Genomic DNA, 20,444 nt, shown 5'->3' with positions numbered 1-20,444 from the left:
CCGCCAGATTTGTTTCATTTCTATGCAAGTTATTGATGCCAAAGACCGCAGAGCTCACAAACTAGGTCATTGAGTAATTGTGTTAGGGCTAGAAAAAGTGGGCAGAGCCAAATACATAACCGGGCAAGGCGGGACAAGGTCCTCCAGCACCCAAGGCTGAGACACCAAAGTGCGCCCCTCCATCCCTGCCACCCGAGCCATCAAACACTGATTGCTATTAGACTAAGAGGCGCCACAGGGCCCACAACCTTCCCAACACCTCAATATCTAGTTATCTGGCTTGCAGTCACTGCCATGTGTCCCCTTTTCTTATTTCTTTCTGCTTCAAACACAATTAGGAATGACAGCTGAATGAATTCTGCGCCCCCTCCTACACTGCGCCCTGAGGCTGGAGCCTCTCCAGCCTATGCCTCGGCCCGGCCCTGCGGGCAACGCCGGGCCATCAGCTCACCTGGGTCATTTCAGTTCATATTGAGCTGTTCTGGGAGGTATGTGAATTAAGTGCTGTGTGAGTGCCCGTTCAGATTTTGCAGCTAGAGTGTACTGTCATGTCAGATAAAAGTGATCAAAGTCAGGAGGCGAAGGGGAGGGGGGGAAGGAATGTATGGGGCGAATTAGAGGCTGTGTGATCAGTAGAAGTCAGTCTAGACCACATGAGATCATTGTTTGGGTTGCTGTGTGAAATAATTTGTGTGCGTGTATCATACAAGCGGTCTATCTATGAGGCCCGTGTGAGAGGGAAATCACACAATTGCTACCCCCATTCTGCTGGAACACTTATGATACCCCCACAAGCAATGCCTCAATAAATCCTGCTCATTGTCTGCTGTTCATATATCTGCTCACATAGCTGCATTTCTTACCAGACCACTGCAAATACCCCCGAGACCTTCTGCAAAGCAGCACATGGTGTCATCTGTTGTCCGCAGCATCCTATAAAGAACAAAACACACAGGTCACCATTGTCTTTCCACAGTGGTAAACGAAAATCGGAAAACGACATTGTAAATTTCCGCAATACCACAAGTCGGTCATTTTAGCTCAATCACAGAACTCGGAGGCATTGGACCAATCAAACAATGTTTCTGAGAAAATGCAATTACTGTGCTAATTTTAGACTACTCACAATACTACTGAGTATTCCTGAATGTTGTGACTGACCTAAAATTTCTGTGGTAATCCAATTACCGTGGTAAAATTCTGCAATCTCTGATTGGTCCAATACCCCGAAGGGGAGCAGGAAAAAAAGGTGTCGGCTGAGGGTGGATGAAAAGGGCGCCGCCATAGACTCCAAGACACTTATCATTAATACAGCGAAAAAAACCAAATAAAAAGGGCGCCCGATAAATATCGTTAACAACATTAGAACATTACAGTTTTTGAAGTATGTTATAATTTTAGACGCTTGAAACGTTATAGTTTTTCTCATATTATTTTGTTTGTATGTTCAGATTTTACGTTATCAAAGATATTGTTTCTATGTGTAAAAGGGTGTTTCTGCAGAGGGAGTGGTTAGGGTTAGGTACCACCAGGGGGAGTGGTTAGGGTTAGGCACCACCTGGGTGGCGGTTAGTTTTAAACAACACAGGGGTGGTGGTTGGGGTTAGGCAAAAACGGGGGGGGGGGGGGGGGGGTGGTTAGGGTTAGGCACCACCGTGGGGATGGTTAGGGTTAGGTGCTACCAGGGGAATGATTAGTTTTAGGCACCACCAGGGGAGGGTTCTGTGTGAGAGTAGGGTTGGGTTAAGCTGTATTGTTGAATTATGTAAGCATGAAATCGATTCAAAATCTGTGGAAGCGTCCCCGATTGCCTTGCTGCCGATTGCCATGCTGCACCCAGGCCACCTCCTTTTCGGTCTCCCCGGCCAGCAGCAATACTATCACCTGTCCGCCACCGCGAGTCCCTGGTCCGTGCTGTCACTTCGTCCAGCGTCTTCCATCCTCTTCACTTCCTGTCTCGTCCTGTGGCAAGCTGAAGTTCAAACAGTAGAGGGCGCTCTACTGTTTGAACTTCGGCATGTCAGTGGGTGGGACAGTACACGGAAAAGGACACCGAAAGGAGTAACAGCCCAGACCCGGGGACTAGCACTATCGGGCAGGTGATATTATTGCTGTCGCTATGCTGTGTCAGTCGTAGCTGAATTGAACGCTGCTAGCAATGTGCACCCGACCTGCCGACAATCGAGAACATTTTCCATCTGGACCGATCAAATGAATCGACCTATGTCAGATGGAAAATGGTTGATGAACGATTTCACAGCAGATTTGATCACAGTGTATCAACGGGAAGTTGTACGAGTGTACACTATGATAGGAAGGATGGGATAAACAAGGGTGTTATTGTAGGGCAAAAAGCATCTGGATGTTTTGTAGATACTAGACTTGGCACCTCTGGTGAACTCACATTTGAAGGGGCATGGAGAAAGGCAATAGAGCCACTCTAAATATCCATTGTCTACCCACAAACAAGTTATACCTGATTAGAGCACAAAAAAGCTTGACCATAATTATGGTGACCTGATGTTCAGTAGTGGTGCAGCCTGTGTACTGTGCTTCTGAAGCACTCCTGAAGAGTTATACTTACCGCAGAAATGTGAAAACCATATATATAAGGCTAGGTGCACACAGGAGAAACGCTAGCATTGCAGATAACGCTGCATTTTTGCCGCTAATGGAAGTCTATGGGTTGCAGGAAAATGCAAATAAAAACGCATATGTGTTTTTGATGCATGCATTTTTAAAAACGCAGGTTTTGTTGCATAATCTTCAAAAAACGCAGCAAGAATGCACATAATGAAAGTCAATGGAAACGCAATGGAATACATTTTTCATGCATTTTTCAAAAACGCATGAAGGATCCATACAAAACGCATATGCATTTTGTATATGCGAACCGCAAATGCATTAAACGCATGCAAAACGCTTGAAAAACGCATCTGCATTCTGCTGTAAAAAAAACGCAAACACACCAAAAAGGCAGTAAAAATGCAGCAAAAACGCACAAAAAATGCGCACAACATAAAATGAAAACATGACATAAAATGTGGCCTTTTATGTTATGTTATGTGTGCACCCAGCCTAAATGCAAACATTCACACAAAATGTGAAAAATCCAAAACTTATTACAAAATGATTTTCAATGGCATTTCTGCTCACAAGTTGAATTTTTTTTTTGGGTGAAAGTAAAAAAGTAAATGCGAAAAGAACTTTGACTTTTTTACTCATTACTGGTCCTCACAGGTGCATATTTGCTGCAGTGTAGCAGGAAGTGGGCCTCATCTCTCTCTACCTTCTCCACCAGCATTAGAGCACACATCCCTCCATTCGCATGCATGAAAAAAAGGTGCAGTGAAAAAAGGGCTCGACATAACAAAATGGCGCCGGTTGTTAACGAAAACTGATAAGGATAAACATCGTTGTCAAGCTTGGTTAACGATAAATACAGTTGTAAAAACAGACGAGAAATAATAACGAAAATGTATTAAGGTTAAATGTCATTACGTAATTCAACAATACAGCTTAACGAAACCCTACACTCATACAGAACGCTCCCCTGGTGGTGCCTAAAATTAACCACTCCCCTGGTGGCGCCTAACCCTAACCACCCCCCGGTGGTGCCTAACCCTAACCACCCCCCTGGTGGTGCCTAACCCTAACCACACCCCCCTGGTGGTGCCTAACCCTAACCACTCCCCTGGTGGTGTCTAACCCTAACCACTCCCTCTTCAGAAACACCCTTTTACACATAAAAATGATAATACCTTTGTAAACATAAAATCTGACTTAAGCTTAAGGAGTCCAGAACATTCATGTATCTAGGTTTTTACATTTGTTATCGCTGGACTATAAATGCGTGTTTTAGCATGTTCTATCTGCTGTTTGTTTGTTTTGATCCGAGGTTATGCTAACCTATGCTTATATCTCATTTCATGTTTTAAAAAAATCAATAGAAAGTATTGAAAGAAAATTTAAAATCTGTACATACAAACGGAATAATATCACAAAAACTATAACGTTGCAAGCTTTTAAAATGATAACTATTTCAAAAACTATAATGTTCTAATGTTGTTAACGATATTTTTGCGGTGCCCTTTCTTCTGCTTTTTTTCACTGTATTAACAATAAGTGCATTAAAGTCTATGGCGGCACCCTTTTCGTCCACCCTCGTCCTGCGTCCTTTTTTCCCTGCTACCCTCCATTACTACATAAGATGATCCTATCCTGCTCCATCCTCCTCTGTCAGTAGGGCAAGTTATCAGCCCAGCTGAGTTTTCTTTCCTTGCCACCTCCACCAGAACAGGAGATGATCCCATCCTGCTCCTCACCCGACAGTTGAATAATGGTGAAACCTTCCCATCACCCTGGTACTCACCCGAACCTGTCCTCTCTCTGCAGAGCTTCTTCTGAGAACTGCGACTCATATGAGTAACACAGAAAGTGAAACTATAAGATGAGAAACAACTCCTCTTCCTGTGGTGAATTGATAACTTATACAGCTGTTGCTGCTGAAGGCTTTGTGGCATTGCACTGTGAAAGCTGAACACACCTCAGGCTCCTGGAGGGGGGTTGGGTGGTGCAAAGTCCCGTCTCACTCTGCAAGTCACAGTCATTTATATTTATAGTACATTTTTATTTCATTCGTTTCTTGCAGATTCCAGGTTTACAAATACATTTTTTTCCTCTCAAAGTATGCAGCGTTTGGATTGTGCTTTGCAGTCTTTGGCATCAATAATTTGCATTGAAATGAAACAAATCTAATTGGCTGTAGCTCCACCCCCTTTTCTGAATTTGAACCCCAGTCACCCAATGACCAACTGTACCAAGTTTGAGGCCTCTGCCATTAACAGTGCAAGAATGGCAGGAATTAAATATTCCCCTTGAAAATCAATAGGTGAATTTTGACTGCCTTTTGTAGGCTCCACCCACTTTTCTGAATATTAATCCCAGTCACCCAGTGACCAATTGTGCAAAGATTGAGAACCCTGCCATTAACTGTGTAAAAATTGCTGCAGTTTACGTTTTCCCTGTGAAATTTGTATGTGTCTCAACCCACTGATGACCAGGCATGGCCCAGGATGTATTTGTCTGGTGTTGGCTGCACCCACCTTTTCTAACCCTAACACACAGTTACTCAATGACCAAGTTTGTGAGCTTTGCAATCTTTGGCATCAATAATTTGCATTGAAACAAATCTGATTGGCTGTTTTTGGCTCCACCCCCTTTTCTGAATTTCAACCCCAGTCACCCAATGACCAACTGTACCACTCTGCAGTCTGCTTACATTTGTATATAATCTTCAAGTTTATGAAGGGTACATTAGTTCCCTTCACAAAACACAAGGCCATCTCTGGGTGGGCTTGAACCACCAACCTTTCAGTTAACAGCCAAATGCACTAACCAATTGTGCCACAAGTACTGTGTGCATGTCGTGGCTGTTAGATGGCTATCTGGGGTTTTCTTCGGACAACTGTTGAGCACAAAATGCAAGGCCATCCCTGGGTGGGCTTGAACCACCAATCTTTCAGTTAACAGACAAATGTACTAACTGATTGTGCCACAATGTTGTGGCTGCTAAATGGCTGCCTGGGGTTTTCTTCAGACAACTGTTGAACACAAAATGCAAGGCCATCCCTAGCAGGAAGTGTTGCATGGCCACCTAGCTTTTCATCCTTCCCACCCTTGCCCTGGAATCTTCCAGACTTCAAATTGCTGTCCTTTGCTTTGTGTGTTACACCAGCATCATCCAGGGGGGCACATGATCTTTCTGATTCTACAGTCTTGAATCTTGTAACCAGTATCACCGTGTGTCCCACTGCTTTCATCTAGCAAATTAGGCAAATAAGCAAGCTAATTTTTCTCTTGGGTATATCACAATGGCACATGCTAGGCTGGCTTCAGCATGTAGTGCTGTCGGTAGTATAGTGGTGAGCATAGCTGCCTTCAAAGCAGTGGATCTGTGTTTGATTTCTGGCCAATGTATGTAAGCTGACTTTTGACATCCTACAAATCATTCTGAGAGAGAGAGGAGGAGGATGATGTTTTTTTTATTTGCCATTGAACCTGTAATCTAGATTCGGATATCTGCGAGAAATCCGCGGATAGGCTGTCAAACTATGTGCAGATAGCTATCCGTATTTTTTAAAAAATCCGGAATCCGAATCCGAATCGGATAGTGTAAAAAAGTTCAGATATCCGGGTTACCCGGAAATCCGAAATCCGGATGAGCATCCCTGTTCTTTACATGTTGAATGTGCTGACAAGAAAATCACACAAAAATTATCAATGGAAATCAAATTTATCAACCCATGAAGGTCTGGATTTGGAGTCACACTCAACATTAAAGTGGATAAAAACATTACAGGCTTATCCAACTTTGATGTAATCTCCTTAAAACAAAACAAAAGGAGGCTCAGTAGTGTGTGTGGCCTCCACGCGCCTGTACAACGTCTGGGTATGCTCCTAATGAGGAGGCAGATGGTCTCATGAGGGATCTCCTTCCAGACCTGGACTAAAGCATCAGCCAACTCCTGGACAGTCTGTGGTGCAGCGTGGCGTTGATGGACAGAGTGAGATGTGATGTCCCAGATGTGCTTAATTGGATTCAGGTCTGGGGAATGGGCGGGCCAGTCCATCAATGCCTTTGTCTTGCAGGAACTGCTGAGACACTCCAGCCACATGAGGTCTAGCATTGTCTTGCATTAGAAGGAACCCAGGGCCAACCACACCAGAATATGGTCTCACAAGGGGTCTGAGGATCTCACCTCGGTACCTAATGGCAGTCAGGCTAACTCTGGCAAGCGCATAGAGGGCTGTGCGGCTCCCCAAAGAAATGCCACCCCACACCATTACTGACCCACTGCCAAACCGGTAATGCTGGAGGATGTTGCAGGCAGTAGAGATGGCCCAAACAGTTCACCGGCGAACGGTTCCTTGCGAACTTCCGGTGGTTCGCGTTCGCCATCTAAGGCGAACTTTTCAGGAAGTTTGGTTCGCCCCCATAATGCACTATTAGGGTCAACTTTGACCCTTTACATCACAGTCAGCAGGCACATTGTAGCCAATCAGGCTACACTCCCTCCTGGAGCCACTCCCCCCCTTATAAAAGGCAGGCCCCGTCGGCCATTAAACTCGCTCGTGTGCCTGCATTAATTAGGGAAGGGAAAGCTGCATCAGACTCTCTCATAGGGAAAGATCAGTTAGGCTCGTGTAGGCTTGGTAGCTTGCTCCTTGCTGATTCTTATTGCTAGCACCCCACAACAGCTCTTTTGAGAGCTAATCTTGTGATCTATTTTTTTGTTCTTTTGTGTGTGTGTGTCCCACTGACACTTGTGTTGCATAGACAGCCTTGATAATTCATACTGTGTGTGCCACTGCCAGGCCCAGCACATTCAGTGACTACCTGTTTGTGTGACAGGTGCACATTGTAATACTCATCACTGCATATACCTACCTACCTGTTGTTCACAGTGCACCCACCTACCTACGCTACGTGATAATACGCAGAGTCACTGGGCCTGTCCGCTACCTGTCTGTGTGTGACAGGTGCACATTGTTGTAATACCCATCACTGCATATACCTACCTGTTGTGTTCAGTGCATCCACCTCATCACTGCATATACCTACCTGTTGTGTTGAGTGCACCTACCTCATCACTGCATATACCTACCTGTTGTGTTCAGTGCACCCACCTCAATGTAATTTAAAAAAATAGATGTAAGCTTTAACAATGGTAGAGAAAGAACCATCGAAAGTTGATAAGGCAGACAGACATTACCTGATGTCACTGAGTGAGGAAGAGCAATCTCGCCATGGTGCGCAGTAGTCCAGCACGGCCGTCACCACACAAACAGCTGTTTGCGGTGCGTTACACAGTGAGTTTGGTCTGTCAGTGTGAAGCAGTACTCTAATTACACTACCTGATTGATGTATACACATGCAAAATGTTTTAAAGCACTTTAGGCCTGCAATTTAGCATTCAATGTGATTTCTGCCCTTAAAACGCTGTTTTGCGTCAAATCCAGATTTTTCTCTGGGACTTTTGGCATGTATCCCACTCCTCCATGCCCCCTTCCAGGTGTTAGACCTCTTGAAACATCTTTTCCATCACTTTTGTGGCCAACATAAGTGTTCTATTTTTCAAAGTTCAAAGTCTATTGCAGTTCGCGGAAGTTCACGCAAACCAAACTTTTTTCCGCGAACCGAAAATCGGAGGTTTGGGCCATCTCTAGGAGGCAGCAGAACATTCTCTGCAGCGTCTCCAGACTGTCAAGTCTATCACGTGCTCAGTGTGAACCTGCTGTGAACTGTAAAGAGCACAGGGTGCCAGTGGTGAATTTGCCAATCTTGGTGTTCTCTGGCAATTGCCCATCTGGGGGTCATTTTGCAGGGCTCTGGCAGTGCTCCCTCTGTTCCTCCATGCACATAGGCGGAGGTAGTGGCCCTGCTGCTAGGTTGTTGCCCTCCTATGGCCTCCTCCACGTCTCCTGATGTACTGGCCTGTCTCCTGGTAGGATCTCCATGCTCTGGACACTACGCTGACAGACACAGCAAACCTTCTTGCCAGTGCTGGGCCGAAATTACGCATGAGCGTAATTACGCATCATAATTCAATGCAAATTTACGCGTAAGTGCTACGCGTAACTTACGGTCTTACGCGTAATTATTTACGCGTAAGCAGTTAAGTGGTATCGTAATTACGCTCTCTACCATAATTGCTAGGTATGCGTAATTTTACGAAGACTTACACGTAATTTTACGCGTAATTACTAGCGTAAAAACTCCCCTTTTCTAAGAGTAGCCAATCAGTCAACATTCTATGCAACCAATAGTATCTTCTCCCGCCCTTCAGTATATAAGCATACGTTTTGACGCATACGAATGATGTGTACGCAATAGCTGTCACATTGACGGCTATTGCGTACACATCGTCCGTATGCGTCAAAAAGCACGCATCAATGGGTATTACGGCACTACGCGTAACATCGTAGCGTAAGCGCCTACATTACGGTATCCTTATGCGTAACTGCGTAAGTTAACGCGTAATTACAGTGATGAACCGTAGATAGTTTCCTACACCGTAACCGTAATTGCGTAATGCGGAATAGCGTAAAATTAATGATCCGTAAGCGTACATTTTTTCATTACGACCAGCACTGCTTCTTGCCACAACTCATATTGATGTGCCATCCTGGATGAGCTGCACTACCTGAGCCACTTGTGTAGGTTGTAGACTCATGCTACCACTAGAGTGAAGGTACTGCCAGCATTCAAGTGACTAAAACATCAGCCAGAAAGCATAGGAACTGAGTAATGGTCTGTGGTCACCACATGCAGAACTACTCCTTTATTGGGGATGTCTTGCTAATTGCCTATAATTTCTACCTGTTGTCTATTCCATTTGCACAACTGCATGTGAAATTGATCGTCAATCAGTGTTGCTACCTAAGTGGACAGTTTGAATTCACAGAAGTGCAATTGACTTGGAGTTACAGTGTGTTGTTTAAGTGTTTCCCTTTTTTTGAGCAGTAAATATATATATATATATATATATATATATATATATATATATATATATATATACACAGATGAAACTCATCAAATTAAAACGTCATGCAAAAGTTCATTTATGTCAGTAATTCTGAACCAGACTGAGAGCAGTCAGAAATGCCCATTTCCGATTCCGTGAAAATCCTGATTTCCGCCAATGCCAATTTCCATTTTTTCGATTTCCATCTTTAGATTTTCCGATTTCCGTTGTTCCAATTTCGGAGAAGTATTTTGTCATTTTTGCATCAGAGAATTCAAAGGAAGACAAAAATATGGAATCTTGTGATTGGTCTAAAATTACCGCGGTCATCCAGTTTTTGAAGAAAAATTCTGCATTCTCTGATTGGTCCAATGCTTCGGAGTTCTATGATTGGGCTAAAATTATTGAGTTGTGGTGGTAAATCGGATTTCCTCGGAATTCCAAATTCTGATAATAAATGTGGAAATTTTAATTCCGCTGAATCCGAATGAGCCTCCCTATCTGAGTGACCATTTAAAGAAAACCAGAGATGAGATTACCTAAAGGTTTTATACATACCTGGGGCTTCCTCCAGACCCATCAGCCTGGATCGCTCCCACGCCGCCGTCCTCAGTCTTCTCCCTATTTGGTACCAGGTCCCGTAACTTCAGCCAGTTGCAGCCAGTCTGACCCAAGTGAAGTGCGCTCTTTACGCACTTCTCTTACATCAGACTGGCTGCGACTGGCTGAAGTTACGGGACCCGGTACCGAAGAGGGAGAAGACTGAGGACGGCGGCGTGGGAGCGATCCAGGCTGATGGGTCTGGAGGAAGCCCCAGGTATGTATAAAACTTTTAGGTAATCTCATCTCTGGTACACTTTAAAGGCTCAGGAACCCTTTGCAGGTGTTTTGAAATAATTAGCTGATTAGAGTCTGACACTTTGAGTCTAGAATATTGACCATTTCCACAATATTCTAATGGTGTGAGATTTTGATTTTGGGGTTTTTATAAGCTGTAAGCCATAATCATCAAAATGATAACAAATAAAGGCTTGAAATACCTTGCCTTGCATGCAATGATGAGTCTATTTCATAGATTAGTTTCACCTTTTAAGTTGAATTACTGAAACAAATGAACTTTTGCATAGTATTCTAATTTAGCGAGTTTCCCATATATATTAGGAAGTTTCATGCTCAGTGTTCCCTATGCAGTTTATATACTATTTTAATTAATTTAACATAAAAATGTGTTAAAAGAAGTACTGTATTTTTTTTCAAAATGATAAAGTAAATTAATGTATATCACCAGGGATAAGAGGTAATACTATTGTTAGGTATAAAGGAAGGGGGGATGCAGGGGTGAGAGTGGTGCTGGTGTCGGCTTATCTATTGGTGATATCTCAGGAGCGGGTCCCCCTAAGCAGACCTCACATTGGAACATGGAGGTGAAAGCGTATCTACCTGTCCTTGCTCTAGGTAATAGCCTTGGGCGTCCCAGACAGCTGCTGACCTGGCCGCTAGAGTTCCAGGCTTACTGCATTCATATGATAGTGATCTTGGAGCTGTAGTGGCCACTTCAGAAGCTGCCAGGGAGATGTGGGGACTGGAGCGAGGACAGGTAGATATGCTTCCACCACCATGCTCCAGTGCATGCTCTGAGTGGGGTGCTTGGGGTGCCATATTGGGGATTTGGCCAATCACTGGGGTCATGTTTTCTAGCCATAATTGGGGGAGGGGCACTTATCCGTAAGGCGGCCTATGCCTGGGGATACACTTTACCTACTATCTTAATTTCTTATCTCTCCATCCAACTAGTCCCAAGACTTGTATAATTCATATGTGTAAGGAACACACGAACTGAAAATGATATGGTGGCTACCATATTTATTTCCTTTTTAAACAATACCAGTTGCTTGCCAGGCAACTGGTATTGTTAAAAGGAAATAAATATGGCAGCCTCCATATCCCTCTCAGTTCAGGTGTACTGAAAACAAATTTAGGAGTCTCTATGAGAGTAAGGTGTGTGTTTGGGGAGGGGGGACTACCTTTACATTACTTGGGGGGGCGGGAGGAAGGGGGCAGGGAGGAAGTCTTAAAAATTCATATCTACAGCCACGCTTTGAAAATAAAGGTAGTACAAACAAAATCCACTTAATGTCATTTATTTCATGTTTATTTTAATACAGCATTTTAAAAACGAGACAAATACAACACAAAATATGAAATCAAATTACAATTTTTCCAGCAAAATGGTTGAGAAGGGCGCAAGATGCGTCCTGTTGAAAAGGGGGCTTGATAAATTGACGGGTGCTAGAGTTGCCAGGTATGCAAACTGCAGCTACAAATAGTGGATCTTTAGTGGTAGGTGTTGCCGGGGGGTGTCTTTGGTTTTAGGAGTGTGTGTGTAAGGGGGTGCTCAGTGTTAGGCATCACCAGGAGAGTCTTATTATTATTATTTAGTATTTATATAGCGTCGACATCTTATGCAGCGCTGTAAAGATTATATATCGGGCCTGATTCACAAAGCGGTGCTAACAGTTAGCACGCTGGTGAAAAGCCCTTTATCACGCCTAAACTCAGTTTAGGCATGATAAGTTTAGGGGTGATAAGTTTAGGCGTGATAAGTTTAGGCATGATAAGTTTAGGTGTGATAAGTTTTTACTGTAACAATATATGAAATCTACTACACCAAAAACGCTTCACAAAACCGCAAAATGCTAGGCGAAACGCTACAGAAAAATAAGAAAAAGCGTTTCAAAATCTGCTAGCGGTTTTTGGTGTGCACCAGGCCTCACTGTCCCTTGGAGGAGCTCACAATCTAATCCCTACCATAGTCATATGTCTATGTATTGTATGTATCGTAGTCTAGGGCTAATGTTTAGGGGGAAGCCAATTAACTTATCTGTATGTTTTTGGGATGTGGGAGGAAATTGGAGTGCCCAGAGGAAACCCATACAGACACGGGGAGAATATAAAGTACAAACTCCTTGCAGATGTTGACTTGGCTGGGATTAAAACCAGTGACCCAGTGCTGCAAGGCGAGAGCACTAACCTCTATGCCACCATGCTGCCCAGGCACAATCAGGGGGATTCTTAGGCCCCATTTACACTTAATCAGTTAGTACGCGTTAGTGCGCGTTGGTACGCGTTTTTTTCATAGCAGTGCATTGGGAAGAGGATTTCAGTTAAAACGTGTTAAGTGTAAAAGAGGCCATAGGAAAACATGGGCTTTACTTTGAAAATCAGTTTTCTTTCAGTTATAACTGAGAGCAACTGATTACGTGTAAAAGGGCCCTTAGGGTTAGGCTGTCTTAGGCACAATAAGGGGGATTCTTAGGGTTAGGCACCACCGGGGGGTCTTAGGGTTAGGTATTAGTAGAGGGTAGATTAGGTCATAGTAAAATATTGGTAAATAATACTGATATTTTACAGTATGAATTAAGTAATAGAACATATGGAATTTTACCAAGATTCTACTATAGGCTATTTTCTGTGCCTGTTTCAATGGGCACCTTGATTAACCTTTGACCTTGATTGTTCCTAGCCCACACTGATATAGCCACATGCTGCAGAGATGTAGGTGAGTTAAAATGCCAACTTCCGCTCCTCTTCTCCTACTTGTTTATGTCTCGCTCAGATGAGACCTGGGATAGTCGAATGCCCAAAACATTAAGCCAAAAACAATTATATTACATTTGCCAATAAGATTACATTTTTAGAATGCATTGTCTATTGCTAGTCACTGATCATTTCAGTTGACAGTTACCCAATATTTGCTGTACAGATATCTTGGTGGGCTATCTGCCAAGAATTCTGTAATGTTCTATGGAGAAGGGGTGTGGGGAAGGTGTCCCTCTGAAGCAACTACAACAGAATAACAATAGCAGTTGGACTTTGTTGGTCCAATGTGGTGGAAAACTACCAGGGGCATAACAATAGACCCTGTAAGGGATGCAGCCACAGGGGGCCCAGAAGCCACAGGGGGCCCCGCGGGGGGAGAAGTTTCTTTTCCCTGTCCTGAGAGACTGACAACTAAGGGCACGGAGAGAAAAAAAAGCTTTCTGTTGGCTGCACAATTTTTCTAATGACGGCATCTGCTCAGCCACTGATAAGGAATCATACAAAGTATTGCAGTATTGCAGACAGTCCATATTCAGTGTGCAGCAGGGTCTTGTGGACAGCGCCCAGCCCCCAACTCCTTACCCCTCCCCAAGTGCTCTGTACTGTAGTGATGCTGGAGAAATCTGCAGAGGCAGTTCTGCTCCACCAGATATGGACAGAGTGAGTGTAAGAAGTTGAGGCTGGGAGTATACTTGTCTGTCGGTTTTTTATATGCGTTTTCTGCACACCATGGGCTTGATTCACTAAGACAAATAGCATGCCTTATCAAAGTTAGCACGTCTTATCAAAGTTAACATGCCCTATCAGAGTAGCATAGCGAGCGCTACGAAACCGCAGGGGCTCAGGGCAGGACGAGTGGAGCTCTCGTCATTGCCAATTAGCAGGCATAGGTTTGCTATGCTACTCTGATAAGGCGTGTTAACTTTGATAAGACGTGTTAACTTTGATAAGGCGTGCTATTTATCTTAGTGAATCAAGCCCCATTTGTGTCTGTATGTGTGAAAACATGCACGCTTTATCACAGAAGCTAATGGAATTGATAAAGAAAATGCCTGCAGCGCTTCACTGCTGTTTTTATCTGCATGGAAAAAACACATTCAAGTGTGCACCGGCCAATTGAATAACATTGGTTCTAAGTTTACCTGTGCAGAAGATGTGTGTGTGTGTGGGGGGGGGGGGGGGAGGGGGGGGGGAGGGGTGTTTGGGGCATTCAAAATCTTGCAGGACATTTGCACTCACAGATAGGTGAAATATAACAAATATTAATCTCTGTCTAACACCGTATAAAAATTATCTTAAAACATCTCATACTCTAACAACACCAAGATGCTCAAAGCCTTGTCTTGAGCCAATCCTGATTCATTTTCTGAATCTGTAGAATAAATGAATTAGAATCAATCACAGGAGGCACGTGGATTCAGAAAACAATTTAATGACATTACGTAGTTACATAATTAGTTTGGTTGAAAAAAAAGTTCAACCAGAAGAAGAACACCATCCTGAACCCGCATATATCCCAATATCCTAGTTGATCCAGGGGAAGGCGAAAAAAAACATACAAGGCTTGGGCCAATTAGCCTTAAAAGCAGGGGTCAGGAAGCTTTTTTGCTGAGAGAGCCATAAATGTCACATATTTTAAAATGTAATTTTGTGAGAGCCGTACAATATGTTTCAAACAGTGCGCGTGCATAGCAGAGGGCTCCCGTCCCTGTTGCCATGGTGATGTGTATACAGTTGATCCCCCAGGCAGCGGAAGTGTCAGACACATCTTCAGCTTCTCTTGGGTTTCAGCAACATCAACCATTTCCCCGAGAGCCAGACAGGAGAAATACTGACTAACAGCTTGTACAATTAGCTAGCTGACTTGGGGGGTAATTCACTTTGTAGGACAAGATCCCTGCTCTTTGGCCCAATAGGCTCCCAGTCAAGTGATGTGTAGTAGTGTTAGTAGTGCACGCTACAGCAGTAGCATGCCTACTTTAAAAATTTTACTTGCGCTGCTTGAGCACTGTAGCTTAGTGAATCAACCCCTACTGATTTGTCTGTGAGCCAGATGCAGCCATCAAAAGAGCGGTTTTAACCTTCTTGGCGGTAACCCCGAACGTAGTTCGGGGTAAGCCGCCGGAGGGTGCCGCTCAGGCCCTGCTGGGCCGATTTGTTTAATTTTTTTTTGCTGGACGCAGCTAGCACTTTGCTAGCTGCGCCAGCACCCTGATCGCCGCCGCCGCGCGCCCGATCGCCGCTATACGGTGCGGCGCGCGCCCCCCCCCAGACCCCGTGCGCTGCCTGGCCAATCAGTGCCAGGCAGCGCCGAGGGGTGGCCCGGGACTCCCAATGACGACCCGACGTCAGTGACGTTGGTGACGTCATTCCGCCCCGTCGCCATGGCGACGGGGGAAGCCCTCCAGGAAATCCCGTTCTTTGAACGGGATTTCCTGATCGGAGATCGCCGAAGGCGATCGAAGAGGGCGGGGGGATGCCGCTGAGCAGCGGCTATCATGTAGCGAGCCCTGGGCTCGCTACATGATATAGAAAAAAAAAAATTTAAAAAAAAACTGCCGCGCTGCCTCCTGGCGTATTTTTTTATACCGCCAGGAGGGTTAAAGGGGAAAAAAATAGTTTTTAAGGGGAAAATGTATATTTTGCAAGCATCTAAAAGCATCACACCAACAATGCAGGTCGGCAGTGTAATACCAGCCATAGGATGCCTTTACACAATTTACACACAACTGATGTGAAGATTACAGGTCTATTATAGTTTCCTGGTTTTAATTTTTTCCAATTTTGAATAAGTGGTAAATAGCGGCTGTAATTGGCTAAATAGCGGTTATATTTAGCTATAAACAGTAAACAGCGGCAACCAAATTACCATTTATAGTCGCTAATCGCAGCCTTTTAACATTGCACCTCCAGTGCTCCTTCTACCTGCTTCGATTCCACAGGGCTGTACTCAGATCACCGATCCATTCATATTAGTCTTTGTATGAAAGAAGCTTACACTCTAATGTCCCCACCACAGTCACACGCTACTTTTATTATACATTACCTGAGTTTTGACATATTCCACAGCTCTGCACAGAAATCACTAATAAATCACTAATCCATTTCCATCAATTTCTGCAGCAGAGAAGCTTACACTCTAATTTCCTCATCACAGTCACATGCTGCTATTATTATACTTTTATATATGTCTCTGACATATTCCACAGTGCTGTACAGAGATCCGTGTCATGCACTGATGGCGGTCAACCAGTCTGAAATGGTCTGTATGCATGTTGGATTATTGTGGCTCCGTACAATTAACAAGCTGACACATCATTGCATTCCAGCGGTTCCGGAGGTGTGGTTAGTTTACAGGGACAAAAAAGGATGATTTGCATATTCTGCAGTGATGCATCTTGGGCAGGGCCAGTTTTCTACTTTTAACCACCCAAGACCCACTATCACCAGCTGCTTCCAGACCGACAGCATTCTTAACCCCCCACCCCCTCCCCCCACCCCCAAACCGGCAGGGATTAGATTGTAGACTCTTCTGAGGACAGTTAGTGACATGATGACAGGGAAGTGATTGTAAGCGCCTCGGCACATTCAGTGAGTGACAGGGAGCTCAGAGATCACTGTAAGTACCGTTCACTACCCCTTCATCCCCCAAGTGCTACATCCGGATGTTTGTAGCACCCACTGCTATGTGCAAACTCTATGTAGCAGGACAAATGTTTCGGCAAGCTAAATTCTACTGCCAACCTGCTGCCCACAGCCTGCCTCTTTGCTTCCTGGTGCCCTAGGCCATGGCCTTTGTGGCCTAGCCTGAAATCCGGCCGTGATCATGGGAGACATAAGCTCACTCCAATCTAAATAATTGTAAATACCTTCTGTTTTAAGAAGGAAAATGTTTGTTTGTACAGAGGTAACTGATTCACTCCCATTAATTTCTGCACCAGAGGACCAGACATCTGAGTATCTAGGAGGCAGATGAGTGATGGAGATTTTCCTTTCATTGTACACTAATACATTTTTTTTTTCACCTGTCTTCTTGCGTTTGGGACATCATAATGTTTTATTCGCGTCTGGCCACCTTAACAATCTATAGTGAGAGACAGAAAATTGTATTCAGTAAAACATTAATGATGAAAAAAAAAGAACTTGAGGTGGAAAAGTCAGTTTATTTACTTAAAGGGGCACTACAGCGAAAAACTGAAAATATGTGCAAACATATACAAATAAGATGTAAATTTTTCCAGAGTAAAACGAGCCATAAATTACTTTTCTCCTATGTTGCTGTCACTTAGGCTACTTTCCCATCAGGACGTTGCGTTTGATGCGACTTTAAGGTCGCACAACGTGCCCCTAACGCAGCGCATGTAGGTTATGAAATTGGACGTTATTTTGCACTGTGTTATGTGTCTCTTGGTGCACCGTTTTCGTCGAATACTGATGGAACGAAAACGGCGCATGCGGTACATTTAAAAAAAAAAAAAAAACATTACTGAGCATGTGCAACACACATAACGCAGCAAATGTATTGCTAAACGCTCAGCATGCAGCACTTTCTAAATTTTGCTACACGTTACACACAACGCAGCGTGTACAGTGTGAATGTCGCACAGACTTTGTATTGCTGTGCGTTAGTCTGCGTTATAATTTTTTATAACGTGCGACTTTAACATCCCACTGTGAAAGAGGCCTTACAGTAGGTTGTAGAAATCTGACAGAAGCGACAGGTTTTGGACTAGTCCATCTCTTCATGGGGGATTTTCAGGGATATACTGTATTTATTTTCAAAAGCACTTAGTGAATGGCAGTTGCTCTGTCCAACTGCCAAAAAACTGTGTAGTGAGCAGAGAAGCTGGCCAGCATCATTGTTTAAATCTTTTTTTAGGAGCTATCTTTATAAAGAATAAAAGCTTTGCTGAGAATCCCCTATGAAGAGATGGACTAGTCAAAAACCTGTCACTTCTGTCAGATTTCTACTACCTACCGTAAGTGACAGCAACATAGGAAAAAAGTAATTTTATGGCTCATTTTACTCTGGAAGAAATGTACTTCTTATTTGTATAGGTTTGCACATATTTTAAATTTTACAGTTTTTTACAGTAGTGCCCCTTTAATTTCCTATGACAGTGATCCGCAAATGTGGCTCTCCAGCTGTTACGGAGCTACAAGTCCCACAATGCATTTGCCTTTATGAATCATGACTGTGGCTGTCAGACTCCCGCAATGCATTGTGGGACTTGTAGTTCCTGAACAGCTGGAGAGCCAAGTTTGCAGATCACTGTCCTATGAGATCACAGTTATATCACTTACACAAAAATCTGTAGCATTTACGCCTGAAAAGTTTAGTTTTATCTTTAAAGTGTACCTGTTAAAAAAATATGTGCCTAGGGGGTACTTACCTCAGGAGGGGGAAGCCTCTGGATCCTAAAGAGACTTTGCCCCCATCCTCCTCAGAAGAGGGGATCCAGAGCTGGGATCCCCAAAAATCCACTTATCAACATTTGTTGTCGGCGCGCACAGTGGAATAGTTTCTTTACAATAAGCTCTGATGCAAATAGCCAAGCCCCAATTGGGTCCGCTCTGCAGCGCAGGCGCAGACACCTTGCGCCTGTGTAGTAGAGCGAACCCGATCGGGCTTGGCTATGTCCACTGGAGCCCGAGGGAAAAGCTTGCACTGCGCCTGCACACTGGCGTGATTGTTTATTTTTTCCAGGGGTCCCAGCAGTGGAAGGGGTCTGCAAGGGTCAACAGGGGAAGCCTTTTAGGATCCAAAGGTTTCCCTCTCCCAAGGTAAGTACCACCTAGGGGAGGTTTTTATCCTAACAAGTTTACTTTAAGAAATCCAATTTTGTTCACAGACCCAACATGAAAAAGATAAACAAACCGTGAAACTTGTGAGCAGCCAGCAACCCCTAGTGGTAAGCCGGAAGCATAGCATATGCTAACACAATTGTGACAGAAGAATAATGATGCAGCACCCATGCTTTGCTTCATATTTACAGAGGCTGAATGAGCACAAGGCAGAGGTGCCCTTTTTCCCATGTAAATAAAGCTCCGCCTCTGGCCGGACTGGAGCTTGTCTGAGGCTCCTACCTAGTGGTGGCAATTTGAGGCCAAATCCATTCACCCGAACCATTCACCCTTCCTTATCACCGTGGTTATTGGTTGTGTGGTCTCACCTATCTAGGCTCAACAAGGTGGTTGCCTGTTCAGCTAAGTTGTGGCTTACTACTGCCACAATTTAAATTGGCTTCTGCTCTCTCCCCAGCTTCTACCCCACCTTTTCTTGGGCCCCAAGACTTTTCTTGGTGGGGGACCAGGGTCTGACTTCCACAGCAAAGCTTTGGCAGGGGTGCAGCTTTATCTCTTTCCACCAATTTAGGTTTGGCCACGAGATCCCCTTGGATGAAGCTTTTTTATTACTACCAAATCAGGAATTTTCGAATCTCGTTTTCCCTCCCCTCCCTCTCACAAACTTACAAGTTTTGTAACCCTTTACTTTGGTTTTCTTAAGGTGTGTACACACCTTTGACTGATGTCACCTATTGGGAAACGGGACACCATTCCCTTGGGCAGCATCTCTGGGCCAGCTGGTACAGACGTGAGTCAGCTGTGTAGCGAACAACGTGTTTTGTTGCTATGCGGGGGGCGGAGGGACGATGGAATGGTGCATACGCAAAGTCAAGTGGTGGGCTGGAGAGCGAAGTGCACAAAACAAGTTGGCCGTGGCTCGGCCAAGTTAATCCGTCGGGCGGATCGCTTGCAACGAGGTTGGGGGCTACTGTACACATGCTTGACTATCGGCTGAGCCTGTCATTGTCGGCCACCTCAACCTACTTTAGTCATTGTGTGTATGAGCCTTAGGATGTAAGGGGATTATCTCTAATCTAATGTATATAGCCTATTACTTAAAGTGAACCTGAGGTGGAAAATGGAGGCTGCCATATTTATTTCCTTTTAAACCATACCAGTTGCCTGGCAGCCCTGCTGATCCTCTGCCTCTAATACATTCAGCCACAGATCCTGAACAATCATGCAGCAGATCAGGTGTTTTTGACAATATTGTCAGAGAAGGGTGTTGCTCGCCCCAAAGATCAGTGGCACATGCTCCGGATCTATTCTGGGGTGCTTGCTTGAATTTTAATATAAATAAGAAAACCGACTCCACATCTATAATCCTGAAACCTAAGGATATGTCAAAAGAATGGCACCACAATGGGTACCAATGAGAGAAGTTCTGCACCATAGAAATTGGGCTAAAAATGAATGGCATCAGCTTCTGGGATGAAGACAGTATTCTGTTGGTTGGTTAGTGAACTACCT

The 20,444-nt window shown here is 44.2% G+C and overlaps 2 protein-coding genes across 11 annotated transcripts in view; both read right to left on the bottom strand.

Moving 5' to 3' along the window:
* The window catches only part of LOC137526051 (uncharacterized), a 78,011-nt gene extending 71,322 nt beyond the window's left edge, over positions 1-6,689 (bottom strand). The window contains exons 1-3 of the mRNA XM_068247263.1: positions 6,504-6,689; positions 4,373-4,443; positions 864-933 (exon numbers count right to left, since the gene is read on the bottom strand). Coding sequence (XP_068103364.1) covers positions 864-933; positions 4,373-4,443; positions 6,504-6,689 — 327 coding nt within the window. The remainder of the gene's footprint in view (positions 1-863; positions 934-4,372; positions 4,444-6,503) is intronic.
* Positions 6,690-14,064: 7,375 nt separating this feature from the next.
* The window catches only part of LOC137524329 (uncharacterized), a 57,559-nt gene continuing 51,179 nt past the window's right edge, over positions 14,065-20,444 (bottom strand). For all 10 annotated transcript variants that reach the window (XM_068244061.1, XM_068244063.1, XM_068244067.1 and 7 more), the window contains 2 exons: positions 17,153-17,211; positions 14,065-14,499 (listed from right to left, as the gene is read on the bottom strand). In XM_068244061.1, coding sequence (XP_068100162.1) covers positions 17,185-17,211 — 27 coding nt within the window. In that variant the 3' untranslated portion in view covers positions 14,065-14,499; positions 17,153-17,184. The remainder of the gene's footprint in view (positions 14,500-17,152; positions 17,212-20,444) is intronic.

Source organism: Hyperolius riggenbachi, chromosome 7, assembly GCF_040937935.1.
Source record: "Hyperolius riggenbachi isolate aHypRig1 chromosome 7, aHypRig1.pri, whole genome shotgun sequence".
Taxonomy (NCBI): Eukaryota; Metazoa; Chordata; class Amphibia; order Anura; family Hyperoliidae; genus Hyperolius; species Hyperolius riggenbachi.
This window is presented reverse-complemented; position numbering and strand designations above follow the sequence as displayed.